General features: G+C 37.8%; 1 protein-coding gene across 6 annotated transcripts in view; it reads right to left on the bottom strand.

The window, feature by feature from the left end:
• The window catches only part of CDC14A (cell division cycle 14A), a 164,620-nt gene that overhangs the window by 61,587 nt on the left and 80,001 nt on the right, over positions 1-23,032 (bottom strand). For 5 of the 6 annotated variants that reach the window (XM_005542589.5, XM_074000697.1, XM_005542587.5 and 2 more), the window contains 3 exons: positions 18,441-18,507; positions 15,615-15,677; positions 3,153-3,240 (listed from right to left, as the gene is read on the bottom strand). In XM_005542589.5, coding sequence (XP_005542646.1) covers positions 3,153-3,240; positions 15,615-15,677; positions 18,441-18,507 — 218 coding nt within the window. The remainder of the gene's footprint in view (positions 1-3,152; positions 3,241-15,614; positions 15,678-18,440; positions 18,508-23,032) is intronic. The other variant, XM_065548983.2, reaches the window with a different exon arrangement.

Raw genomic sequence — 23,032 nt, forward strand, 5'->3', positions numbered from 1 at the left:
GCTTAAACTTTCTAGAGTGAGTGTGTACATCCTCTGTAATAAAATTTAAAAGAACACAGAATTCAGAATTAAATAGACCAATGTTTGAATCCACACGCCAACAATTACTGGCCTATGAACCTGGACGAGTTAGGTAATTCCTGTACGCCTCCAGCTTCTTTTCCATAAAATAGATCCCACCTGCTCCAGAGGGTTGTTCTGATCATTAAATAGATGATGTGTGTGCAAGAGACTTAGCACCCTTCCTGGCAGGTAAGTGAATGGTAGCTATAATTTTTCCCCATATTAAATACAGGACCAAAAAATGTTTTAAATATTTTTGACACTTACAACTTATATACAAAATATGCATATCCTTCTATCTAGTGATTGATTCTATTTCTAACAATTTAGAGAAGAAACTACAGCTGCAAAAAGATGTATGAACATCTATGCCAACCACAGCAGTTTTTAAAAAGTGAAAAACTGTTCATCTGGTTAAATAGATGATGAAATTTAAAAAGAAAAAAAAGAATAAGAATAAGTGAAAAACAACCTAGATCTCATTCAAAAATAAATTAACAGGCTGGGCTCAGTGGCTTAAATCTGTAATGCTAGTGCTTTGGGAGGCAGGAGGATCGCATGAGCCCAGCAGTTCAAGATCAGCCTGGGCAACATAGAGACCTCATCTCTACTAAAAATTAAAAAAAAAAAAACAAAACCTGCCAGGTATGGTGGGATGTGCCTTGTAGTCCCAGCTTCTTGGGAGGCTGAGGCAGGAAGATCATTTGAGGACAGGAGTTCAAGGTTGCAATGAGCTATGATCACACCATTGCACTCCAGCTTGGGCAACAAAGCAAGAGCCTGTCTCTAAAAAAACAAAAGCAAAAACCAAAAATAAATTAACACAATATGGCACAGTCATATGGTAGAATAATATGCAATGCAATCATGGAAAATGATTACATGGATCTACATTTACTGCTATAGAAAGAAGTCGTGATATGTTAAGGGAAGAAACCTGGCTGTAAGATAGTAACTATGTTATGATCCCACTTTTGTTAAAAAAAATAATAATAATATTTTCAGCCAGGCGCGGTGGCTCAAGCCTGTAATCCCAGCACTTTGGGAGGCCGAGGCAGGCGGATCATGAGGTCAGGAGATCAAGACCATCCTGGCTAACACGGTGAAACCCTGTCTCTACTAAAAAATACAAAAAAACTAGCCGGGCGAGGTGGCGGGTGCCTGTAGTCCCAGCTACTGGGGAGGCTGAGGCAGGAGAATGGCGTAAACCTGGGAGGCGGAGCTTGCAGTGAGCCAAGATCCGGCCACTGCACTCCAGCCCGGGCAACAGAGCGAGACTCTGTCTCAAAAAAAGTAAATAAATAAATAATAAAATTAATATTTTTAAAACGCATGTATCCATAGAATACACAATGTCTATATACATAAAAACATTTTAAATGGCTTTTACAATTATACCTCTTAATTTCTCATTAAGAAAACATAGTCAAACACATGAATCACAAATGGTGAAAGTCTTTTGACCTTGCCAAATACCCGACAACAAAACTACTACTGAAACAATATCCCTACTAACATTTCCTGGGCCTGAGTCAGGTAATTTGCACAGAAAGCAGGTTTAATCAGTCTTATCTTGAAAGGCCAACTGTCAGAAAGCAGTTTCCTCGGGTTCTCAACATGTAATTCCTAACAACCCAAAATGACAGACCAAAACAGATTATTTAGCAAGCTTATAAGTGAGAAGATCAAATTCTGGCTTCACCATCGAGGTATCCTGTTTGTGAGCTTAACTCTCTAGACCTGGATTGCCCATCCACACAGTAAAATCATGATTCAAGCAGAGTTCCCTATTAGATACGCCACAGGTATGAAAGGATAAGCATATTTATGAAAGCTCAAATTATAAAACCTAAATGCATAAATAACAATATGCAATGGAACTACATTCTAGAATATTATGATTAAAGAAAAATAAATCTTTTTTTTTTTTTTAAGAGACAGGGTTTTGCCATGTTGCCCAGGCTGGCCTTGAACTCCTGGCCTCAAGCAATCCTCCCACCTCGGCCTTCCAAAGTGCTGGGATTGCAGGCACATGCCATCATGCCCAGCTGAAGAATAAATCTAGACGAGGGGTTTCAAGTTAGGTTCCCTCAGAACACTTGTATTCCACCTCTATGATCAAATAGAGAGAGAGAAAAGGGTGGGGAGTAGGGCGGGAAGCTATTCTGTTCATGGATATTTTTCAATTTTATGTACTTCTCTTATAAATTATTCTTGAACCTCTGTTGTCTATCATTACTTGTCTTCTAGGGAATGTTAGTAGATAGAAAAAATTAGTAAGTAGAAAATATGTATTAATGGGAAAACTTGCATAGCTGATCATGTTTTCTTCAAAAGGTTTATTTTTAGTTTTGCTTTTATTTTTTTCCTAAATATGTATGCCCATGGCAATAAAAATGCTGCAAACAAGTAGTTTAACCACTGTCAGCCGGAAAATTGTACCTAGTTGTCACAATGGAACTAAGTGTATCAGTGTAGTGGCAATGTTTAGGAGCCCTCCTCTGGTTTGGAGTACTAGTTCTGTCTATTACTTTGTTACCTTGGGCAAATTCCCTACTAATAAGGCTCAGTTTACTCCTCCCTAAAATGGAGATAACAATATCTATATCTCATAGAGTTGAGTGTTAAAAGAGATAATGCTGTAATTTGTGTAATTAACACCTAAGTATTCAATAAATGACACACTGTCTTCACCATCATTATTCAACATGGTGTTACCCAAAGAATACCTTCATGTGTAGCACTCTACCAACAAATAAATCTGAGAACCACTGAAAGAATACAGCAATCTGCTTATAAGTTTGACCAGTTTGTTTCTCAGATTCTTCTCTAATAATTGGGGGTCAGGTAAAGTGAACATCCTATTTATGGCAAGCTAAAAATTTGTTAAGTTCTAAAACAGTGATTATAGCTCCACCTACTGGAAGTACAATATTTAACACACTAGTCACCACTGTTCAATTTTTTAAATTGTGAATAAATATTCTTTGGAGAATATTACCAAAGAAAATAATTATCTGAGGAAGTTAAGAAACTTAGAAAGATAAATCAAAATAAATGTTTGGATGGTAAAGGAAAAAAAAACCTACCATTTTCAATTTTGCTTTTAGGATGTGGTCCACTAAATGCTAAAAATTTTCCTGGAACAATCCAGTTGAAGTCACCATTTTCAACTCGCTGGCAGAATTTTGTAAGAAAAGAGAAGAAAAATATTTTATAATTCTTATACAATTTAGGAAACCCTTACAAATTAAACCGCTTTTCACTCTTAGTACTAATTAGACATACATGTAGACAAATATAGCTTAAAATAAAAACATGCACCTGATTCTCAAAATGCTATTTTGGAATTCAGTCTACTTTAGAAAAACTTGTGTCTAGACTGTATGAAATATTCAGAAACTTTTATTTACAGCAGAGGTATTTTGCATAAAATGTTTGTTTCCCGGCCACTCTGCAAAGAAATGAAATGAAAACAAACATTGCTTGTCCTAGCAATAAATAAGAGAAAATGGGAAATATGAATACTTTCCATGACTGTAGTAAACGTGTTTTAAACAATGAAAAAAAATCTGTAAATATCAAGCTCATGATGAATACACTTCCAATTTTTTTTTCTCTTTTTATAGAGCTGATATCTCTTGTCAATGCCGATTTTTAGAGGGGGAAATGGCAAAAGGCAGGAGCGAGGGATACTGGCACATCCATTCCACAAACCAGAGTCAGACAAGCTGTACTCTGAGGGCTAACAAGACTCAGACAAGTGACATACACAGAGTCAGGTGCTCCTCCACTCCAGCTAATGAGACACCTTGCAGGAAAGCCAACTGGACACAGCTGATCTTCCAATTGAATTTTCATCTCTCTTTTTAAAATGTTGACTTTCTAAATTAAGTTAACTCCTATGAAACCAAAAAAACATGCTTGTTGGCTGACTTTGAGCACCAGTTACCAGCCTCTAGTCTATACATGCTAAGAGATCCTCAGAAAAGGCTGAAAGACCAAGAAAGTGGCCAAGCACCTTCCCATGGCTCCATCATCTCCCCCATTTTCTTCCCTTCCCCATGTGCCTTTGAACCATGGGACACTGGGGCATGAGTAAGGTTACCCCAAATTTTGCAGTCATTGGGAGGCATTTGTGCAATGCATCACAAAATACATGTATCACCTCTTTACTTACGCTGTCTTTACCACCACCACCCCCTCCCCACCTACCCCTACCCTTGCCTCCTCATCTCCATCCTCAGGGCAGGGAAGCAATGTTGTTCTCTTCACTGGGCCATCCATTACTATTCATATAAAAAGCTTTCTCCCCCATTACATGGCAAGGACCTTAATAGTACAAAATTGACCCAAATATAGACTCTGTACTCCACCATAAGTACACAATAAATATTCGTTAAACAAATTGGAATATGGCCATCAAAAAAAACTGCAGCCACTACTTTAACTACTTAAATTGCCCATTATCATTTCCATGAAAATCAAAACTTGGTTATAAAATATAATCGTCATTTTTTAAATGCAGATGTTTCTTCCCAGTTACAAAAAGTTATATGTGACACTGTGCATACCATTTTATAAACATCTGAACTGCATTTAATCTAATTGTAATAAACATAATATCTCCAGCCGGGCGCAGTGTCTCACGCCTGTAATCCCAGCACTTTGGGAAGCCAAGGTGGGTGAATCACCTGAGCTCAGGAGTTCAAGACCACCCAGGGCAACATGGTGAAACTTCGTCTCTACTAAAAATACAAAAAATTAACTGGGTATGGTGGTGTGTGCCTGTAGTTCCAGCTACTTGGGAGGCTGAAGCAGGAGAATTGCTTGAGCCCCAGAGACGAAGGTTGCAGTGAGCTGAGTTCGTACCACTGCACTCCAGCTTGGGCCACAGTGAGACTCCATCTCAAAGAAAAAAAAAAAAAAAAACTCCAAAAGGCCCTAAGTAAAATCTAAGTTATTTTATGAGTGTTATGAATGTTATGAATGCACATGTGAAATTAAACCTCAGGCATAGCTTCTATTTATAACAAATAAAGAATCTAATTATGGCAATTAAACATTTGCTTGTTTAAATAAAAGTCTCAAATTAATTATCCAATATCTCTCAAGTAATTATTAAGCTTAAAATAGTATTTGAAAATCCAAGAATAAAGGTATGCACTAATCATCAAGAGACTAAAACCAATTCTTTATGAACAATAAAACAGGTTCTACAATCACTATTTCTGTATCCTTGACCATCAACCAAGTAGGTTAGATAAATACACTGTGCAATATCTCTTATTTGGATTACAGAAATCCATTTGGTTAAATAGCAACCTTTTATAACTAATCATATGGAGAGAGGCAAGGGACTCCCTAAGATACATTCATTCACAGAACCAAAAGAATATGTTTGCAAATCCTCCTACTCATAAAGATAAATAGATAATATTGGGTTATATTCAGCAGCCAGGATAAGGTTGATGGAATAAACAAAAAAGATTAGGTCTTAGATCTAAATCTGAGAAAAAAATTAATAAGAAAGTTATAGCTTTTAACCAACCTAATATAATATATGCTTACTGTGGTAGTCTTCCAAAGTTAATATTTGTGCCTTTATTCCTAGTGAATGACACAAATGTCAATATTTATCAATAACAAAATACTTTATACGACACAAATTGGTTTTTCTAATTAAACACACACATACACTTCAAAGAAATCTAGATCAGACAGGAACTTAAGGTACTTTCCAACCCTACCACATTTTATAAACAAATATCTAAGCAACGATGAGGCAAGAGTATGATTTCACCACTTCTGATCTAAAGCCTACTACCTACCAAATACTATGCAAAAAAAAGACAGATGTTCTTCACTGTAAGAAAAACCCAAAATAAAAAAATCTGAATTCCTCAAAGTGATACATTTAGGTGTTGTTATTCACTGTGCCGTAGGATTCTCCAGTCTACAAAAGATTCACAGCTTTCTTTTGAATAGTTCACTCTCTTGGTGCACTCAAAATATAATTGACTAAAAAACGTGAATTTTTTACAATTCTTTTTTCTTTTTTTTTTTGGAGATAGAGTCTCACTCTGTCACCCAGGCTGGAGTACAATAGTGCAATCTCAGCTCACTGCAACCTCTGCCTCACGGGTTCAAGCGATTCTCCTGCTTTAGCCTCCCAAGTAGCTGGGATTACAGGTACAAGCCACCAAGCCCAACTAATTTTTTCATATTTTTAGTAGAGATCAGGTTTCACCATGTTGGCCAGGCTGATCTTGAACTCCTGACCTCGTGATCCACCCACCTCAGCCTCCCAAAGTGCTGGGATTACAGGCATGAGCCACTGCGCCCGGCCAATTTTTATGATTTCTACAAAATGCATCTGTGACTCTAAAATAGTCGTCACAAATATATTTTTCAGTCCAAACACTGAAAACTATTTGACCTTTTTACTACTGTAATAAACCTACAGTAATATAGAAAAAATGGTCTTTGAGGTTGACGATTACAAGATTGATTCCCTTTATCAACAGATGTGTTTTCTAGGAAAACATGCAGAACAGTTTTGAAGCGCAATTCAACATTCATTTAAACATTTGCTGAGCCTTTATTATATATCTAGGACTGTAATGTAGCGTCAAACATGAAACAATACAAAGCATTCTCTGTGCTTTTACAGAGTCCAAAGGCAAGTGGGAATGACAAATAACAGTAACAAAAATGGCAGCAAATATGTGGATACCACTGACTCTTTGTTAAGCACTACTGTATTCTATACAACTTAATTCTCATAGCAACCCTACGAGGTAGGTGTTATTCTCATCTCCATTTTATCCATTAAAGAAAAAGTCACATTACACTTTGTAAGTGTGATACTAAAAGTACATAAGAGGAATGACAGTGGCACAAAGACTATTTTGAAATTTAATAAGGTAGAACCACAATGGCTTTTTAAAATCCATTTAAGAAGTGCCTTCTTTATATTTCCCTAACTTCTAAAACAACAAAACAGTGTTGACAGTATAGTTGTATCACATAAACGCAAACATGCTGTAAGGATGGGCACTTTATGAGCTTAAAGCAAAGTAAATATTTGAATTATTTCGTTTAAGTTGACATGCCATCTGGCTTTAAATAATAATCAAACTCTAGATTATTAATTTAGACTTGCTTTTGAGGGAGACGGTGCGGTGGAGGGAAAAAGGAGTGTCCCATGTGGATGACTGCTTCACCTCTGCTAGCATCAGCTGCACCAGAGAGACGGTAGGTTGGAAAACATGTAGGGTCCCATTCCAACAGCCCAGATCAGTGAACACCTCTGCTGGTACAACAACAGCAGGGTGCAAAACTCCTGTGCACATTTGCAGATGCCACTCCAATGCTCAAGACGCAAAGATGATTTGGAGTCAGCAGCACATACATGGTTGTTGAAACTTGGAACTGGATGCACTCAATCATACAAAGTGTGTATAACCAGAAATCATGAGGCCCTAGAGAACCCCAGCAAATCAGGGTGGGCAAAGGAAGAGAAAGGACTTGAGAGGGAGGCTGAAAAAGATGGCTAGCCATGGACGGAGAAGAAATCCAAAAGACAGCACATTATAAATCAGGGAAGGAATGCGAATTGGAGAGCGACCACAGAATAAACCAAGTAGGAAGAAGAACAAGCATAGCCACTTGGTTTTACGAACCCTTGTGTCAGCAAGAACAGTTTTAGTAGAGGCCAGACCATAATTAGTTAGGGTCGAGACTGCTCTCTTAAGAAGTCTGGAGATAAAAGAAGGAAAAGATACCAAACAATCATGAAAGAGGAAGAAAAAAAGCCATGGGGAATTGTTTAGGACAGGGTAAGTCTCAAAACATTTTATAGACTTAACCAACGTGATCTTTGAACTAGCAATGGGTGTAAGATACGGAAACACTGGGTCCCCTCACTTTTGCAATTGCAGTGGCCAGGAAGTAATTTTGCTTCCTTAAACGTGAGGATTTAGAGTGGTGTAATGAACGCTACCAGATGGCTGCAGGAGAATGCTTCTTCTAATAGTTCTTCCAATATTCAAATCGCCAATGGGAGGCGCACTTCCATAACTGCTTCAGGTGGTAAGGACATGCCCACATACTTGCATTCTGGGGACTGCTTGACCCCAGTCCTATGGCAGTCCCGTATTTCCAGTTCCATAATCCACCAACATGTAAAGAAGGCAGACCAAGCAGCATCCAGATTACATTTTAGTTCGCTGTACAAATTCTAATCCAAAGTCTTGAAGCATCATAACTTCAGTGTTCAACAACATTGACTCCTGCTGTTGACCCGATGTGACTTGTTGAGAGATGGGAGGCCTAACAAACTTTACTGTTTCTCAAGGTAGGTGCTAAAGAGCAATTGTTAGGACTCTACACAACCTAGTCAATCTGGAAATTTACTTACACAGTGAAGGGTGACAGAGTCAACCTGGAGATAGTCCCCAGTCACATATTAAACTAAATTGATGTTGCATACAGAACTGGTCTTAGATTAAAATATCTAGCAATCTGTATTGTAAATAACTGACTTAGAAACAAAAAAAGTCACTCTTCCAGCATAGATTGGCTACTGATAAAAGAAATATCATTTGAAGAAGTTATCTACCATGGTAAATTTGTCCCTTGGAATATTACTGCAAAATCAGAATGGATTCTTAATTAACATGTTTTAGGCACTTTCCACAGAAAACAGATCATATAAAATATCTTGAAATGTGCTATACTCCTGTTTTTAGTATTTATTCACACATTTATTCATTAGTTCTTTCATTCCACAAATAATGACTGCCCACTATGAGTGTACTGTGCTACTAGGTTACTCATTCAAACAAAGAATAATAAGACACAGTTCCTGCCCAAAATTACCCACAGATACAGGAAAGACACAGATGTGTAAACAGAGTACCACACAAGGCTACATGAGAAGAGCTTCCACGGGGTTGAGAAGGACTTAACAGTCAGCCGTGTAAATACAGTGGACCAGAAAGAAGAGTTGACCGGCAGGAGGAGGGAGCAAGAGCATGTGCAAAAGCTCAGAGGGCGCCACCTAGTTAGCTGCGTGGATTTGGGTATGGGAAGGGAGTGGAAAAGGACAAGGGTGGAGAAGAAGGACAAGCCCATGTCAAGAAGGGCCTTCTGTGCTATAGTAAGGAGTTTGCATTTCCTCCACACCTTTAGTCAGTGTGGAGTCCATGAAGGGGAAATGATAAAACAGGGGAATGATATAATCAGACTTAATTTTTAAAATCTACACCCTGATAGTAATGTGAAGTCTTGATCGAAGAGGCCTAAGATCCAAGAAAGACCCAATCCCAGGCATCCAGAATGAACCCATGCTTTTTCACAAACAGTTCCCAGATGGGCTACATTGTAATGTGGCCAAAATAATGTGAAATCACTTTCTAGAATAGAAATGGTCTTTCCCCAAAAGAGCACCCTTCAGGTGAAGATAGCAATAATGATAAACTGAATTGCTTGAATGTCTCAGGAACAAAATAGTCCACATTTCAGCCTGTCGTTGATCAGTGAGAAATTTTGTATCACAACTAAATTGATAAGCATAAAAATGGGGGCTTGGGGCAAGACTCAAATATGGCAACTTCTGCAGAATGAGGCACAAGAATACATGGATTCTATGATACCAGGTGACAAGAGTAAAGGCTTTAACCCTACACATGGAGAGATGATATTACTGGTAGCCTCCTAAAAAACAAAAAAGAAAAAGAAACATTGGGCCTAGCAAATATATGGAGCAAACAGGAGGCATTTAATATCTGTTCAACAAATGAACTGAAAAGCTATAAGAATGCGGCCACAAGGAGCATGGTGTGGCTACTTGACTCTCAAATAACAAATGTTCATCCGCACACCATTATTTCTGTAAAACAAAGCTTCCTAACCAGTGTGACCAGAATGGAGTTGCCTGGGCAGACTGGAACAGCCAGAGTCCCCAGGCCAGTTGCCAACAGCTATGAGCTATAATCACAGGGTGTTGAGCAAATATTATCATTTTCTCCATGTGCCATGATGAAAAAACAAAAGGAAGCCCTGTGCGGTGACTGTTGTAAAGGCAGTAACCAGTGCCTCTGTCATCAGGCCTGCAGGCCAAGTGTGGCTCTAACTTCTGTCAAGACAATGGTAAAGAAGTGGCCTGGATTTTTCACATTTAAAAGTACAGGATCAAGGCCACAATAGTTCGATATTCTGGAAAATATTCTCATAATTTTGTTTTTCACACCCAAAAAAGGAATGACTTATGGCAGGGGGCAGATAATGGCAGCTAGAAAATAGCTCAAAGAAAAAAGTCAAAGTACTTTCTCAGTTTTGAAGTCGTTTTTGAACTTTTAGTTTCACCTAATCCCCAAATAGATATTTAAGGAGACTCCTCGAAATTGCATGGGCTGAATTTTGAATAGGGTAATAAATGTAAGCCACAGTGATGAGGAACCTCCAATGTTGCCACTGAAGCACCATTTCTCTGCATTTCTTCTCCCAAACCCAACTAAGGACACTGCTACCGCATCACACTTCCATCATCAAACATGGCAAGCTTTCTGGTAAACAGTGGAAAGCCCTTTGGGACAAGCAAAATAACAAACTAAAGACACAACTTCAAATTCTCTCTGATAAATAACAACTGCTTACCAGTAGCATCTTGAACGATCACTGGTGTTTGGGCGACATCTTGTTTGGTAAGGACAGCTACCCCCCCAAAAAATAGAAGAAAGCTGACTGAAGGTAGACTCTGCATATGGGTGCCACTTCCAGGTCTTACAAGCAGAGTATTAGACTATACTAGCATTAACCATTAAACTTTACTATTGAAGAGCATAGTTCCTCACATACCTACAGCTACATAATTTAATTGAATGTTCAAGCTCTATCATCTTCATTATTTTTCCCTAGGATAAAAGGTCAACTTTTATTTTTCTGAACTAGATTTGAAATGGCTAGATTTCAAAGGAGTAAAAGTTCTCAAGGTTCTCAAAGTATGTATTCTTTGAGAATACCTTAAGAAGCTGTTGGAGAAGCATAAATGTTTTGACACTGATTCTTAGAGGAAGGTTTTAGACCATCATCTCACAGTTACTTTTCTGGACTTTCCCAGCATACCTGCCCAAATTTCATGTCTGATTGGGGCAAATGTAAGGACAACAGCTTGGTAAAGGACCTGGAAAGACCACATTTTGGAAGATACTTTTGCAAGATGGAAGCCAACACCTGGTGTTGTTTATCAATACTTAATACAATGGGCCATTTTTAAGTCACACGAAAATAAAGCAAGAGCCTGAGGTATCTCACCTCGAGCTTTCTAAATAGAACAGGGCTTTGAAATTAACTCTCATGTGAATAACAGATCACATGAAGCAAGGAGATATAACCTAGGCTTCACGTCATACTGATGGACTACGACAGTACATTGGCTAGCCTGTCCTTGCAGAATCCACACTCTAGCTACATGTGGCTACTATGCACTTGAAATATAGCTAGTCTAAATTAAGATATGCTATAGTATAAACTACACACTGGAGGCCAGGCGTAGTGTCTCACACTTGTAATCCCAGGACTTTGGAAAGACAAGATGGGCGGACTGCTTGAGCCCAGGAGTTTAAGACCAGCCTGGGCAACATGGCGAAACCCCATCTCTACAAAAAATACAAAAATTAGCGGGACAACGTGGCATACACCTGTGGTCCCAGCTACTCTGGAGGCTGAGGTGGGAGGATGGCTTGAGCCCAGGGGGTCAAGGCTACAGTAAGCCTAGGTTGCACCACTGCACTCCAGCCTAGGTGACACAGCGAGACCCTGTCTCAAAAAAATATAATAAATAAAAGAAATAAACTACACACTAGGCTTCCAAGGCTTAATTCAAAAAAAATGTAAAATACATACATCATTAATAATTTTTATAGTGCTTACATGTTAAATGCTATTTTAGGTATATTAGTAAATATGTAAACAACATATTTACAACAAGTAAAATGTATTATTTATTTCACTTTCATATTTCTATTGGACAGCACTGCTTTAGACCCTGGAATTGCAGGAGGAAGATGGATATAACCTTTTGCAGGATAGGCAGAGGTTTATCTGTAGACTTTACACAAGTGTTTCCCAAATTCTGTTGACCTCATCACTAGAAGCATTTATAAGTAGCACTCTTTCTGTAAGATTCCCCTTTAATCTCACATAGAGATACAGTCTTACTGGTTTAGGCTTTTTGTTGTTGTTGGGTGTTTTGGGTTTTTTTTGTGTTTTTTTTGAGCCATATCATTTACTAAACATACTTTAGTAAAGAAGTGCCTTTGAAAAGTTGCATCTTGAACATCCCCTAATCATTTAAGGTTCACAGTCTCACCAACTGCTGTCAACAATAAAATTTTGCTTTGAAAACTACACTGCCTTCATTGGAATACTGACTTTACTGGAGCTAATAAAATGTATGAATTCAGCTATTCCACAAGTTCACCAAATATCATACTCACTAGAACAGGGCAAACAGCAAGAGAAATCTGACAGGAAATGACTGGGCCCACAGATTGTCAGAAAAGAGTTCCTTTATTCATTTATTCCTTCAGCAAACATTTAAGAAATCAAGAAATTAAAATTTAAGAAATACCTACCACCTGCCAATCACAATAGTGGTTTTCTATTTTACAGGCTTTATAAAAGAATAGATAAATCACTCTCAAAAAAAGAAATTGTTTGACAACATTTTCCAAATGTTCACCAAAACTGACTGCTCCCCTCCCATCACCTAAATGGTTGTTGTCAAGGTGAAAGCATGACTACCTTCTTGTCAGATTTTTGTTTGTTTGGCTGGTTTGTTTGCAAGAATAAAATTGTACTGTCTGCTTAAGGTTTTTCAAGATTTTTTTCAACTAACCCTCAGCATCACCATTAAAGTTAGAGAAAAAGGAAGGAAGGAATAAATAAAAATTCCACTAGTTTTCTCCTTGAATTGCTCCTTCTTCTCTCTCACCCCTTCCAACCCCCTCCCACCTCCATCTCTGCTTTAATTGGCTTTAGTGTTTGGCTGTATATTTAATAATTAATACGATGGGCCATTTGCATTCTTCATGCTCATACACATGGGGCAGAAATCCAGGTTTTGGGGGCTCTGAAACTTACCTAATTTGAGGGTCCAACTTAGAATAAAAAATTATTAACACAAAATTGGGTATAGGACTGTAAAAGGTGCCCATACAAGTTGGGGGTTGAGGTTCTCTAAAATTTAAGCTTCGTTAGTTTCAAAGTAAGTCACCTCTGGTCATATAATGTAGATACCTACATGTGTGGGCTAGGGAGCGTCTTACTATCATTTGTTTTATTACAAAGATGGATTTTATTAAAGCACTCTTCCATATCCTTTCTTTTCAACAAACATTATAGAAATCATTCCAAGATAACTGGTATAGCTCAATTCATTTTTTAAAATGACTGCATAACATTCAATGATTCAGATGTACTACAAGTTATCTGACCTTCTTTCTTATAAGTATATATTCCCTTTGTTTCTAATTTTGGGATTTTAGAGGGGAATGGGTTTTTTTTTGTCACTACTAAAAATGCTTTTATGGTATTTTTAAAAACATTCTTTGGGTTTTTTTCATAAATTGCATTAAATGTATTAATTTTGGGAAAAGTAGCAGCTTTATGATGTTAAATCTTTCTATCCAAGAACAAAGTATCTGTTTTTCTATTTGGTCATAATTCCATCCATAGGGAATTTGCAACCTAATAAGGAAAATAAGGCTTGTAGGCAAATAGCCATGATGTAAGAAAAATGGAAAGTACAAATTGTAACACATGAAATTGGCCGGGGGTGGGGCAGGAGTACTCCAGAGCCGAGATCTAATCTGTGCAGGATTTTAACACAAACGAAATGGAGGAGGGGGAGGTTCAAGGGATGGGGATCTGGGAAAAAGCAAGCTCAACCAGGCAACAGGGATATTCAAGAAACAGTAACTAAGCAGTTCAGAGGAGCTGGAACACAGAGTACGTACAGTGAAGAAACAGGAGATGCGGCTAGGAGGGTAGGCTGGAGCTCATCACAGCTAAGAATGCCAGGACAGGAGAGTTTATCCTCATTTCAGCAGGGCAATGGGAGAAACAGCCAGTTTGCAGCCAAGAACAAGACAAGCAAGATGAGAACCCTATTTTAGGATCACTCAGGTGTGTGTAAGGCAGCCTGGGAGGAGAAGGGCCGAGCTCAGTTAGAGAACTATTAAAACGAAAGGTCCACAGGAAAAGACGTGAGACCTGAGTCAGAGGGAAGGAAGTGAGAACAGAGAGGAAAGACAGATATAATTAATACATCCTGTGGCACCAGTAGAAGTGATCCAAATACTCACTAGGTTAGGGAGGAAAACAAAGCAATGTTTCTAGCCTTGAGCCTGGGTGCTCAGTAGGATGGTAATGCGGTAACACACACAAAGCAGAGGACCATGTTTGGGTAAAAGATGATCAGTTTATTTTCAGATATGTTGCATTTAACATGGAAACAGAATATCCAAATAGCCATATTCTAGACTAGGGCCCCAAATGTGAGGGCTGTCCTTATCGTACTAAAGATAGAGATAAATTGTATTACTCCTCTGGGGAAACCCAACAGATGAATTCACGTTCCAAGAATGTTGAACCTACTCACATTGTACAGGCTTCTCATCTTTCAGAAAAAGTTAACGACCTCTAGACTCCGTATCCTACTGTTCTTCAATATCTCCTTATAGCACAACCCAGCTTGGAGATAGCCTTTGCCTACATTTTGAGCGGTCAAGACATTAATCAAAAGTTTTGTAATGATGCCACGGGGAAAAAACATTCAGCCAACTTTTAGAACTAAGTAAATTCAGCCATATTTCAAAATAAAATTTATACAATCAAAAATATTATAAGGCGGCTGGGCATGGTTGCTTATGCGTGTAATCCCAGCACTTTGGGAGGCCAAGGCAGGAGGATCACTTGAGCTCAGGAGCTCAAGATCAGCCTAGGCAACATGGTGAAATCCTGTTTTTAAAAAAAAAAATTAGCCAGGCATGGTGGCATACACCTGTAATTCTAGTTACTTGGAAGGCTGAGGTAGGAGGACGGTTTGAGCCTGGGGAGGCAGAGGTTGCAGGGATCCAAGATTGTGCCACTGCATTCCAGTCTGGAGAAAAGAGCTAGACGCTGCCTCAAAAATAAATAAATAAATGGTACAAATTGTTTTATTTTAAATAAAATCTGATTTCTAAAATAAAAGTAACATAATTTTACTACCCTACTTAGATTTTTCTTATAAATTTAAGGTGCAAAGGGATTGTCAATAAATATTTGATGACAGAATATATATAGACATGTTGTTTTCCCAAAATAAAATTTTGATGACTCCTGATTCAAAGGAAATAACCAAGGCTGAAAGGACAAAACTGACCACTATGGAAAACTCCAGAATGCTTTTATTTAGCACCCAATCAATTTGCGTGTGACGGGGGAAAAAAACTTAATCAACATGAAATTATGTTTTGTAAAAAAAATTTAAATGTACAAACCTCATAATGTTCATATTCATCCACATCAAACGTCTCAAAGTCAAAAAATCCATGTTGTAATCCCTAAAAGCAGAATTTGAATTAGTTTTTCCACGCTAAATTGATAAACTCTACTCATCATTTCTGGAACTCCTACTTGCAGAAATGATCCTCACTAATCTGAAGAGATTGCTTAAACCTTTGATTTTTAATGCATATCTAGAAATCTTTTTATAACACTGGTTATACTGCATTAAGACTGTCTTAGAAGTGGAACCAAAAAAACACTTAGAATAACATGAAAAAAAGCCCCACAAAAGATGCCTTGATTTCTAATTTACATCAGTTTTGTATGTAAAATTATATGTATAAAAAATGAAACAAAACAAATTCATATTTAGAAATTGTTGGGAACTAGACGTAACTATAACAGAATATATCATAGTGATTAACTTCTTTGTTAGGAGAAGAAAAATCAATTATTCTTATGAGTTTCTGTTTTCCTTTTATCATATGAGATATTTAGCCCCCCAAAAACCCTGCATTTTTTACCTTTTTTTCTTCCAACCCGTAAAACTCTTAATATTTCTACTTAATAGGCCCTTATTTGTTCCTAAAACTCTACCTTGGGAGAATCTGTTTCATGATGATAGTTTCTGACAAAGTAGGATTATACTTGACTGCTCTTACAATTTAAAAAAAAAAAAACTTGGTATTTTTATCACAAAGAAAAACTTCATACTCCTTTTTGTAACTAATGACTTAGAACTTTTAAAAACTATCCAGCTAGCTCAGATCTAATATTTTAAAGAGAACAGAGAGTCTTTTATTTTATAAATCATGAAGCTATACGGATTACAACAGAACACAAAACCACAGGTACATTTAAAAGTTACATGATCAAGTCATTAAAAATAGAAAAAGAAACTAGCAAGCCAAGCTCCAGTACATCTATCAGTGTTTTTTCAAAACACAGAACATGCACCATCTGCATCAGAAACACTTAGCGTAATTCATATTAAAGAAGCCGACTCCTGGGCTCCACCCCAGAACTATTAAATCAGATTCTCTTTGGTTGGGGCCCAGGATCACCTTGTCAGCATAGCTTCCCAGGTGATTCTTATAAATGCAAAATTCTGATAACACTGGTTTAAACAACCCCCACAGAATAAGCAGAACAAATTATTTAAATTAGTCCATCCTTAAAAAAAAAAAAAAAAAAATGAGTTCATCCATATGCACCTTTCCCGACATAAATGTGAGAAAAATATACACTCTGAAGTTTTCTCTGTATTTTCAAAGTGTTTGCTTATACCCATGTATAGTAGTTCACATAACATGGAATATAAACTATACTTATGACAATGCCAATACATCAAAATCAGAGAAATGTGCTCCCTAAAACGGCAAAAATGTCACCATACTCTGTATAGGTTCTTAGAAGGGTACTACTCGTTGCCACACAAAAATAGCCCAGAACATGGTGCCTTATGTAAGAGAAATGTCTCAGGTGCTTAAAGACATGCTGCACAATCTATCAGATCCTCCAAAATGTCATCTATCTTTGAGTTAACCCCAACATTTGACGAAACAAGTTTACATACCTTTCCTCTACAACAGGAGGGATGGCACAACTTTCTATACTGAGTTATGGTAGTTATTACCATAATTACAGGTAGCGATATTCCAGTCTGAACTCTTTCTAAATTTTTTAAGTATTATAAAACAAATAGCCTGTACCAGATGGTACAAAATAATAATAGTGATGATAAATAAATTCTTTTTCCCTCAGGCATATTTTCCAAATGCTATAATCAATGGTTTTATGTTGGGTAATGTCTCCATAAGAGCTCTTAACTGGTATTACTGTAAGTGTATTTTGGCAATATTGATGCAAGAGTGAGCTAGAGTATCTCTGTAGTTGTTTAAGTGGAAAGAAAAATATTTGAAAACTATTTTAAAGTTTGATGGGGTTTAAATTCATTTTAAATGAAACAGAAACAACCATGTATAAAATGGGTAGCACATTTATCACACCAATTTTCTCAACTCAAAACACAGCAAAATCAGTTTTATATTACATCTGAGAAATGAACTAGAATTGCTACTGATAATATACTTATAGTCCATGTAACATTATTATGCATGTCCTATGATCAACAGGTTATGTAATATGTACATTTCTGACTGATAATAAATCATGGTTATACGTTTGAGATGGAATTATGTACTTTGAGCCCTCATTAGAATTTACAGGATAGCTTGTATAACTTCTCAGATTGTGAATTAATGTTTCTAAAACATGTTCCAAGAGCTCTCAGAAATCTTCTAGTTTAACTTCTCCATTATACACAGAAATAATTAAATAACTCTGACTTTGTTCTCAAACTTTGGAGTGCATCAAATCACCTGGAGAGATTCGTCAAATACAGACCGTAGGGCTCCACCCCCGGAGTTTCTGTTTTAGTGGGTCTGTGGTGGGACCAAGCAGCATAGGAGAACAGTGGCTTAAATAACGTCCTGACTCTCCCACACCAAGATCAAGCCTGACAATGAAGCTAAGCATGTGACAAAGCAATGTCACAGGCACTGCAGCTGACAGTGGCGATAAATCTGCCCTGGAACACAAACAGTTTAAATGACAAAGAAAGGCCCCTTCCCCTCCCTCCTCCCAGCTTTTCCTGGTGTTTGTATTTTACAAATCAATCATCCTTCAGAAAGTGAAAAGCCTTCTACTTACTGGTTCCCCTTTCTTCCCTCCAATAACAAATAAGGATGTTGAGATTATTCCTTTCTCATATTTTTTTAAACTACTGTATCAAATACAGCAAGGAGAATTGTTATTACCTTTCTGATTCCCTGCAAACAGTCGAGAATGGTGAGATTGTAAGTGCAATTTCCAAAGGAAGCATCCCTATAAACATAAATAAACTCAACATTAAAAACTTGCATTTAGAACATTCAAATAATAAAATATAACACCAAAGTCAGCTGGAGATGTGCTTGTTTGGCTTCAGAGCTATCAACATGGTAAACTTATATAATACAGTAGATCATACTAGGTAACTACCACACTTAACTGAAGCACTTCTGAAATTGCTTTAATCCAAGAGGCTGATTTAAGAGCCTGCATTCCTGAGTCTGACTGCCTTGGTTCCAATTTGGCCAGGTACTGCACAGGAACTTAAGCAAGTTACTTTACCTCTAGGCTGAATCTCAGTCTCCTCATCTGTGAAATGAAGTTAATGATATTAGCTAGCACTCATAGGACTGTTGTCAGATTATGTTTTTTAAAATATGTAAAGTCCTTCATATAGTGGCTGGTACATAGGAAGCATTTCATAAATATGATGCCTATTATTATTATTATTATTAACAGTGAATTGGACTGTTTGATTAAGTAAAACATTCATCATTGCAAGAGGTATTCTGGCAGAGGAATAACCTCCTGTGAGGAACATGATAAAAACAAGCATAAAAAGATAGGAGAGACAATGTATGTAGGTCAACAGAACCTAGCAGGTGTTTGGATTAAATGCCATCCCTCCCCTACAAATAAGAAAAGAAAAGAAAGAAAACAGAAAAATGTACTTGGGCTTCCAAACAATCTCCTCTGAGTCACTGGGATCCATGAGAGCTTCTAATGCACCATGAAGAACTCCTTCAAAAGGAGTGGGAACCTACTCTGGTGAAAATTGAGTGCTTCATACTTTATTTAAGTTTTTAGAGCAATTTAGCAGACCTGCTTTAGGCAACATAAAACTAATGTATCAAGTTCAGGTCAGTTAAGCAAGAACTGGCATCAGAGCTTTAACACTACAGTGTTCCAAGGTGTCCGAGGTAGGAAACTTGACCTCAAGGCTCCAGGCTCTCTGCCCAGCCTCCACTGCTGACCCAAGAAACAGAGCAGGCAGACACCTCTCCAGACAAAGTCAAAGGCACACATGGCAGCCATCAGCAAGGGGCCAGAAGCCATTCCAAAGGCAGAATAGACCTTCAAGGGCTTTAAGGTATAATTAACATAAAACCAACTTTTACAACCATCCAAGGTCACTTGAACCTATTGCTGCTAACCCATGAAGTAAAATGTAACTTCATTATCCCTGAGTTTCAGCATCCCGAAAGCCTAACATAAAACTAGGAAGTTAGCAAAGCAACGTAACAGAATGCTTAAGTCCTGAAACTTCAATTATTCCAAATATTTAGGTCTCATTTCAAAAGGAGGGTTCTTTGTTCTTTTGTTTTTAAATATCATCTGAACTCACATGTCAGCGAAAAATAAAATAGCCCCCTTTTCAAATATCTTATAAAAATGATAACTATATGTTAGAAAGCAAAATTTAATGGGCTATGCCAGAGAAAAGAGTGACTAGAGATCTAAGAAAAATATTAGTTTATATAAACAATCATAAATTCCTTTGCAGTCACTTGTCTTTGGGGTTCAGAATCTCTGTGCCATGGACGCTCAGCAACCTGAGGAAGCCTGCAAACCCATTTTCTCAGAATAATGTTTTTAGTGCATAAACTAGGATTAACAGAAAACTATTTCAATTACATTTAAATAAAGTTTAAATATGTATTTTAAATATATTAAAATACAAATTTACAATATCCCAAAAGGTACTTTTTAAATTAATATGTTATATAACAAGATCTAGTGGCAAGTCTGATAACTGCTACTATAATTTTAGAAAGGAATGAGCATAAATAATATTTTAAGAAATAATAACTATAATATGATATTAAATTATCACTTATATTGCTAATGCTACTACAGTTTATTTACAACATATATAACTGCATGTAACCTTATAATTGATAAGGTAAGGTCAGTAAAAATAAAGATATAATTTTTTTCTCATCTAAGTTCACTGACTCCCTGAATTCTCACCACAGACCCTAGATTAAAAACTACTGCTTTACGTTTTTTAAAAGGGGGTAAAATTTTCTTTATATTTAAAAAGAGTAAAAAAATATTACGAGAAGTAGAGGTATCCCTTATTCTTTCAAGTATTATCTTCCCACCCCTAGACTCAGCTAAACAATGTCACTAATGTAAGTTACCAGAAAAAAGTTCCAGGCCTGTTCTTTCTGAATGTCTGCAAAGTATGGTGAGGCTTTCATGATACCTCCTACCCCATCACAGCCACAATTGTTACCAGTGACAAAAAGGAGAACTCTGGTGACCTGGTGGTCAAATCTGCAGGCCTCCAAAGCTGGGAAGGAGAGTTAACATGCCATCTGACAGAACTAGGCAAGTCAGTCACCGCAGGCTGGAAAGGCACACAAGTTTACAAACTGAAATCTAATAATGAATGCAACAGAATTCAGTCATATCCTCCAGACTGAGAAAAGGAGATGGCATGCCTTTTTTGAGCACCTACTGTGTCAGGTAATTTAGATGCATTAGCACATTTAATCCTCATGACAGCCACGTAGTGCCAACAGGTTCCCAAAATCTGCCCCAAAGACCAGACAAGAAAGAAATGGCTTATTAGCGGCATGTGGCTCATACATAGTCACAGGAGAATACTATAACAGTGAAGGGACACAAAAACATATTATATATTCTCTGGGGGAAAAAAGCGAGAGAAGGTAAAGATGGAAGATGGAATCCATGCATCTACCAAACCTCACTAAAAGGGTATTTTTTTTTTTCTTTGAGACAGGGTCTTACTCTGTCACCCAGGCTGGAGTGCAGTGGTATGATCTTGGCTCACTGCAGCCTCCACCTCCTGGGCTCAATTGATCCTCCAGCCTCAGCCCCTGAAGTAGCTGGGACTACAGGCACAAGCTACCACGCCCAGCTAATTTTTGTATTTTTTTGTAGAGCCAGGGTTTCACCATGTTACCCAGACTGGTCTTGAACTCCTGAGCTGAAGTGATACACCCACCTCTGCCTCCCAAAGTGCTAGGATTACAGGCGTAAGCCACTGCACCTGACCAAAAGGTGAATTTTTAAAGGCTTTTCTTTTTTAAATGGAAACCAACAAAGACAAGGAGAATAAAAGAAGAGACAAAACAATAAAATCTTGAAAGCTAGAAATCATTTGGATGAGTGGTAAATAAGTTAGAAGACCAAGAAAACTGAATGCTAAACTGATAATCGAAAAACTGAGAACTAGTTGGGCACAGTGGCTCATGCCTGTAATCCCAGCACTTTGGGAGGTCAGAGCAGGTGGATCACCTGAGGTTAGGAGTTTGAGACCAGCCTAGTCCAACATGGTGAACCCCTATCTCTACTAAAAATATAAAAATTAGTCAGGCATGGTGGCAGGCACCTGTAATCCCAGCTACTCAGGAAGCTGAGGCAGGAGAATCACTTGAACCTGTGAGGCAGAGGTTGCAGTGAGCCAAGATTGTGCCACTACACTCCAGCCTGGGCAACAGAACGGGACTCCATCTCCAAAAAAAAAAAAAAAAGAATAAAAACAAACAAACAAAAAACTGATAAACAACACAATTAATACCAGGGAAGTCTCAAAAGGCTTAGGAATTGGCAGCACTGCGTTCTCCTGGAAGTGAGGATAAAGGAAATTACTAAAATAAGATTGAAAGTCCATTTAAGAGGAAACATTGCCTCCCATTTTGTAAGTCAATTTTCCCTGTTGATTTTCCTCAACTCACCAATATAGTCAGGACCATCACAAAATAGAATGGTAGGCCCTAGGAGGCAGAAAGATACCTGCCCCACATGATGTTCAAACTTGGAACTGGAAGATCCCTTCTGAGGAATTGTTTTCACCTGCATTATAACATGAACTGGAGGTCAGGAGTTAGGAAAACAGCAGACTACTGGCCCCAAAAGTCCCCTCCTACTCTGAGGTTATACCACTATTCAACACCATCAATCATCTCTTTATCTCTCTTCTGGATCCTTTCCAACACAATTTAAACATTTTCAGATCCTTACTAGCTTTAAAAATAACAAGTCATCCAAAACTTTCCAAGCTCCACATCTTCCTTCAGCTTCCATCCAGTTTGGACTCCTCTTTAAAACAAGATTTCTCTAAAGAATTACTCATTTTCCTTTTTTTTTTTTTTTTTTTGAGACGAAGTCTCACTCTTGTAGCCCAGGTTGGAGTGCACTGGCGCAATCTTGGCTCACTGCAACCTCCACCTCCTGGGTTCAAGCAATTGCCTCCTCCTGAGTAGCTGGCATTATAGGCGCCTGCCATCATGCCCGGCTGATTTTTGTATTTTTAGTAGAGACGGGGTTTGACCATGTTGGCCAGGCTGGTCTTGAACTCCTGACCTCAGGTGATCCGCCCACCTAGGCCTCCCAAAGTGCTGGGATTACAGGCGTGAGCCACCACGCCCAGCCTCATCTTCCTTTTTAAAGTGTACAATTCAGTGGGGTTTGATATATTCATAATGTTGTACAACCATCACCAGTAATTCCAAAATATTTTTACCACCCCAAAGAGAAACTCTGTACT

This window comes from Macaca fascicularis, chromosome 1 (assembly GCF_037993035.2).
Source record: "Macaca fascicularis isolate 582-1 chromosome 1, T2T-MFA8v1.1".
NCBI classification, from domain to species: domain Eukaryota; kingdom Metazoa; phylum Chordata; class Mammalia; order Primates; family Cercopithecidae; genus Macaca; species Macaca fascicularis.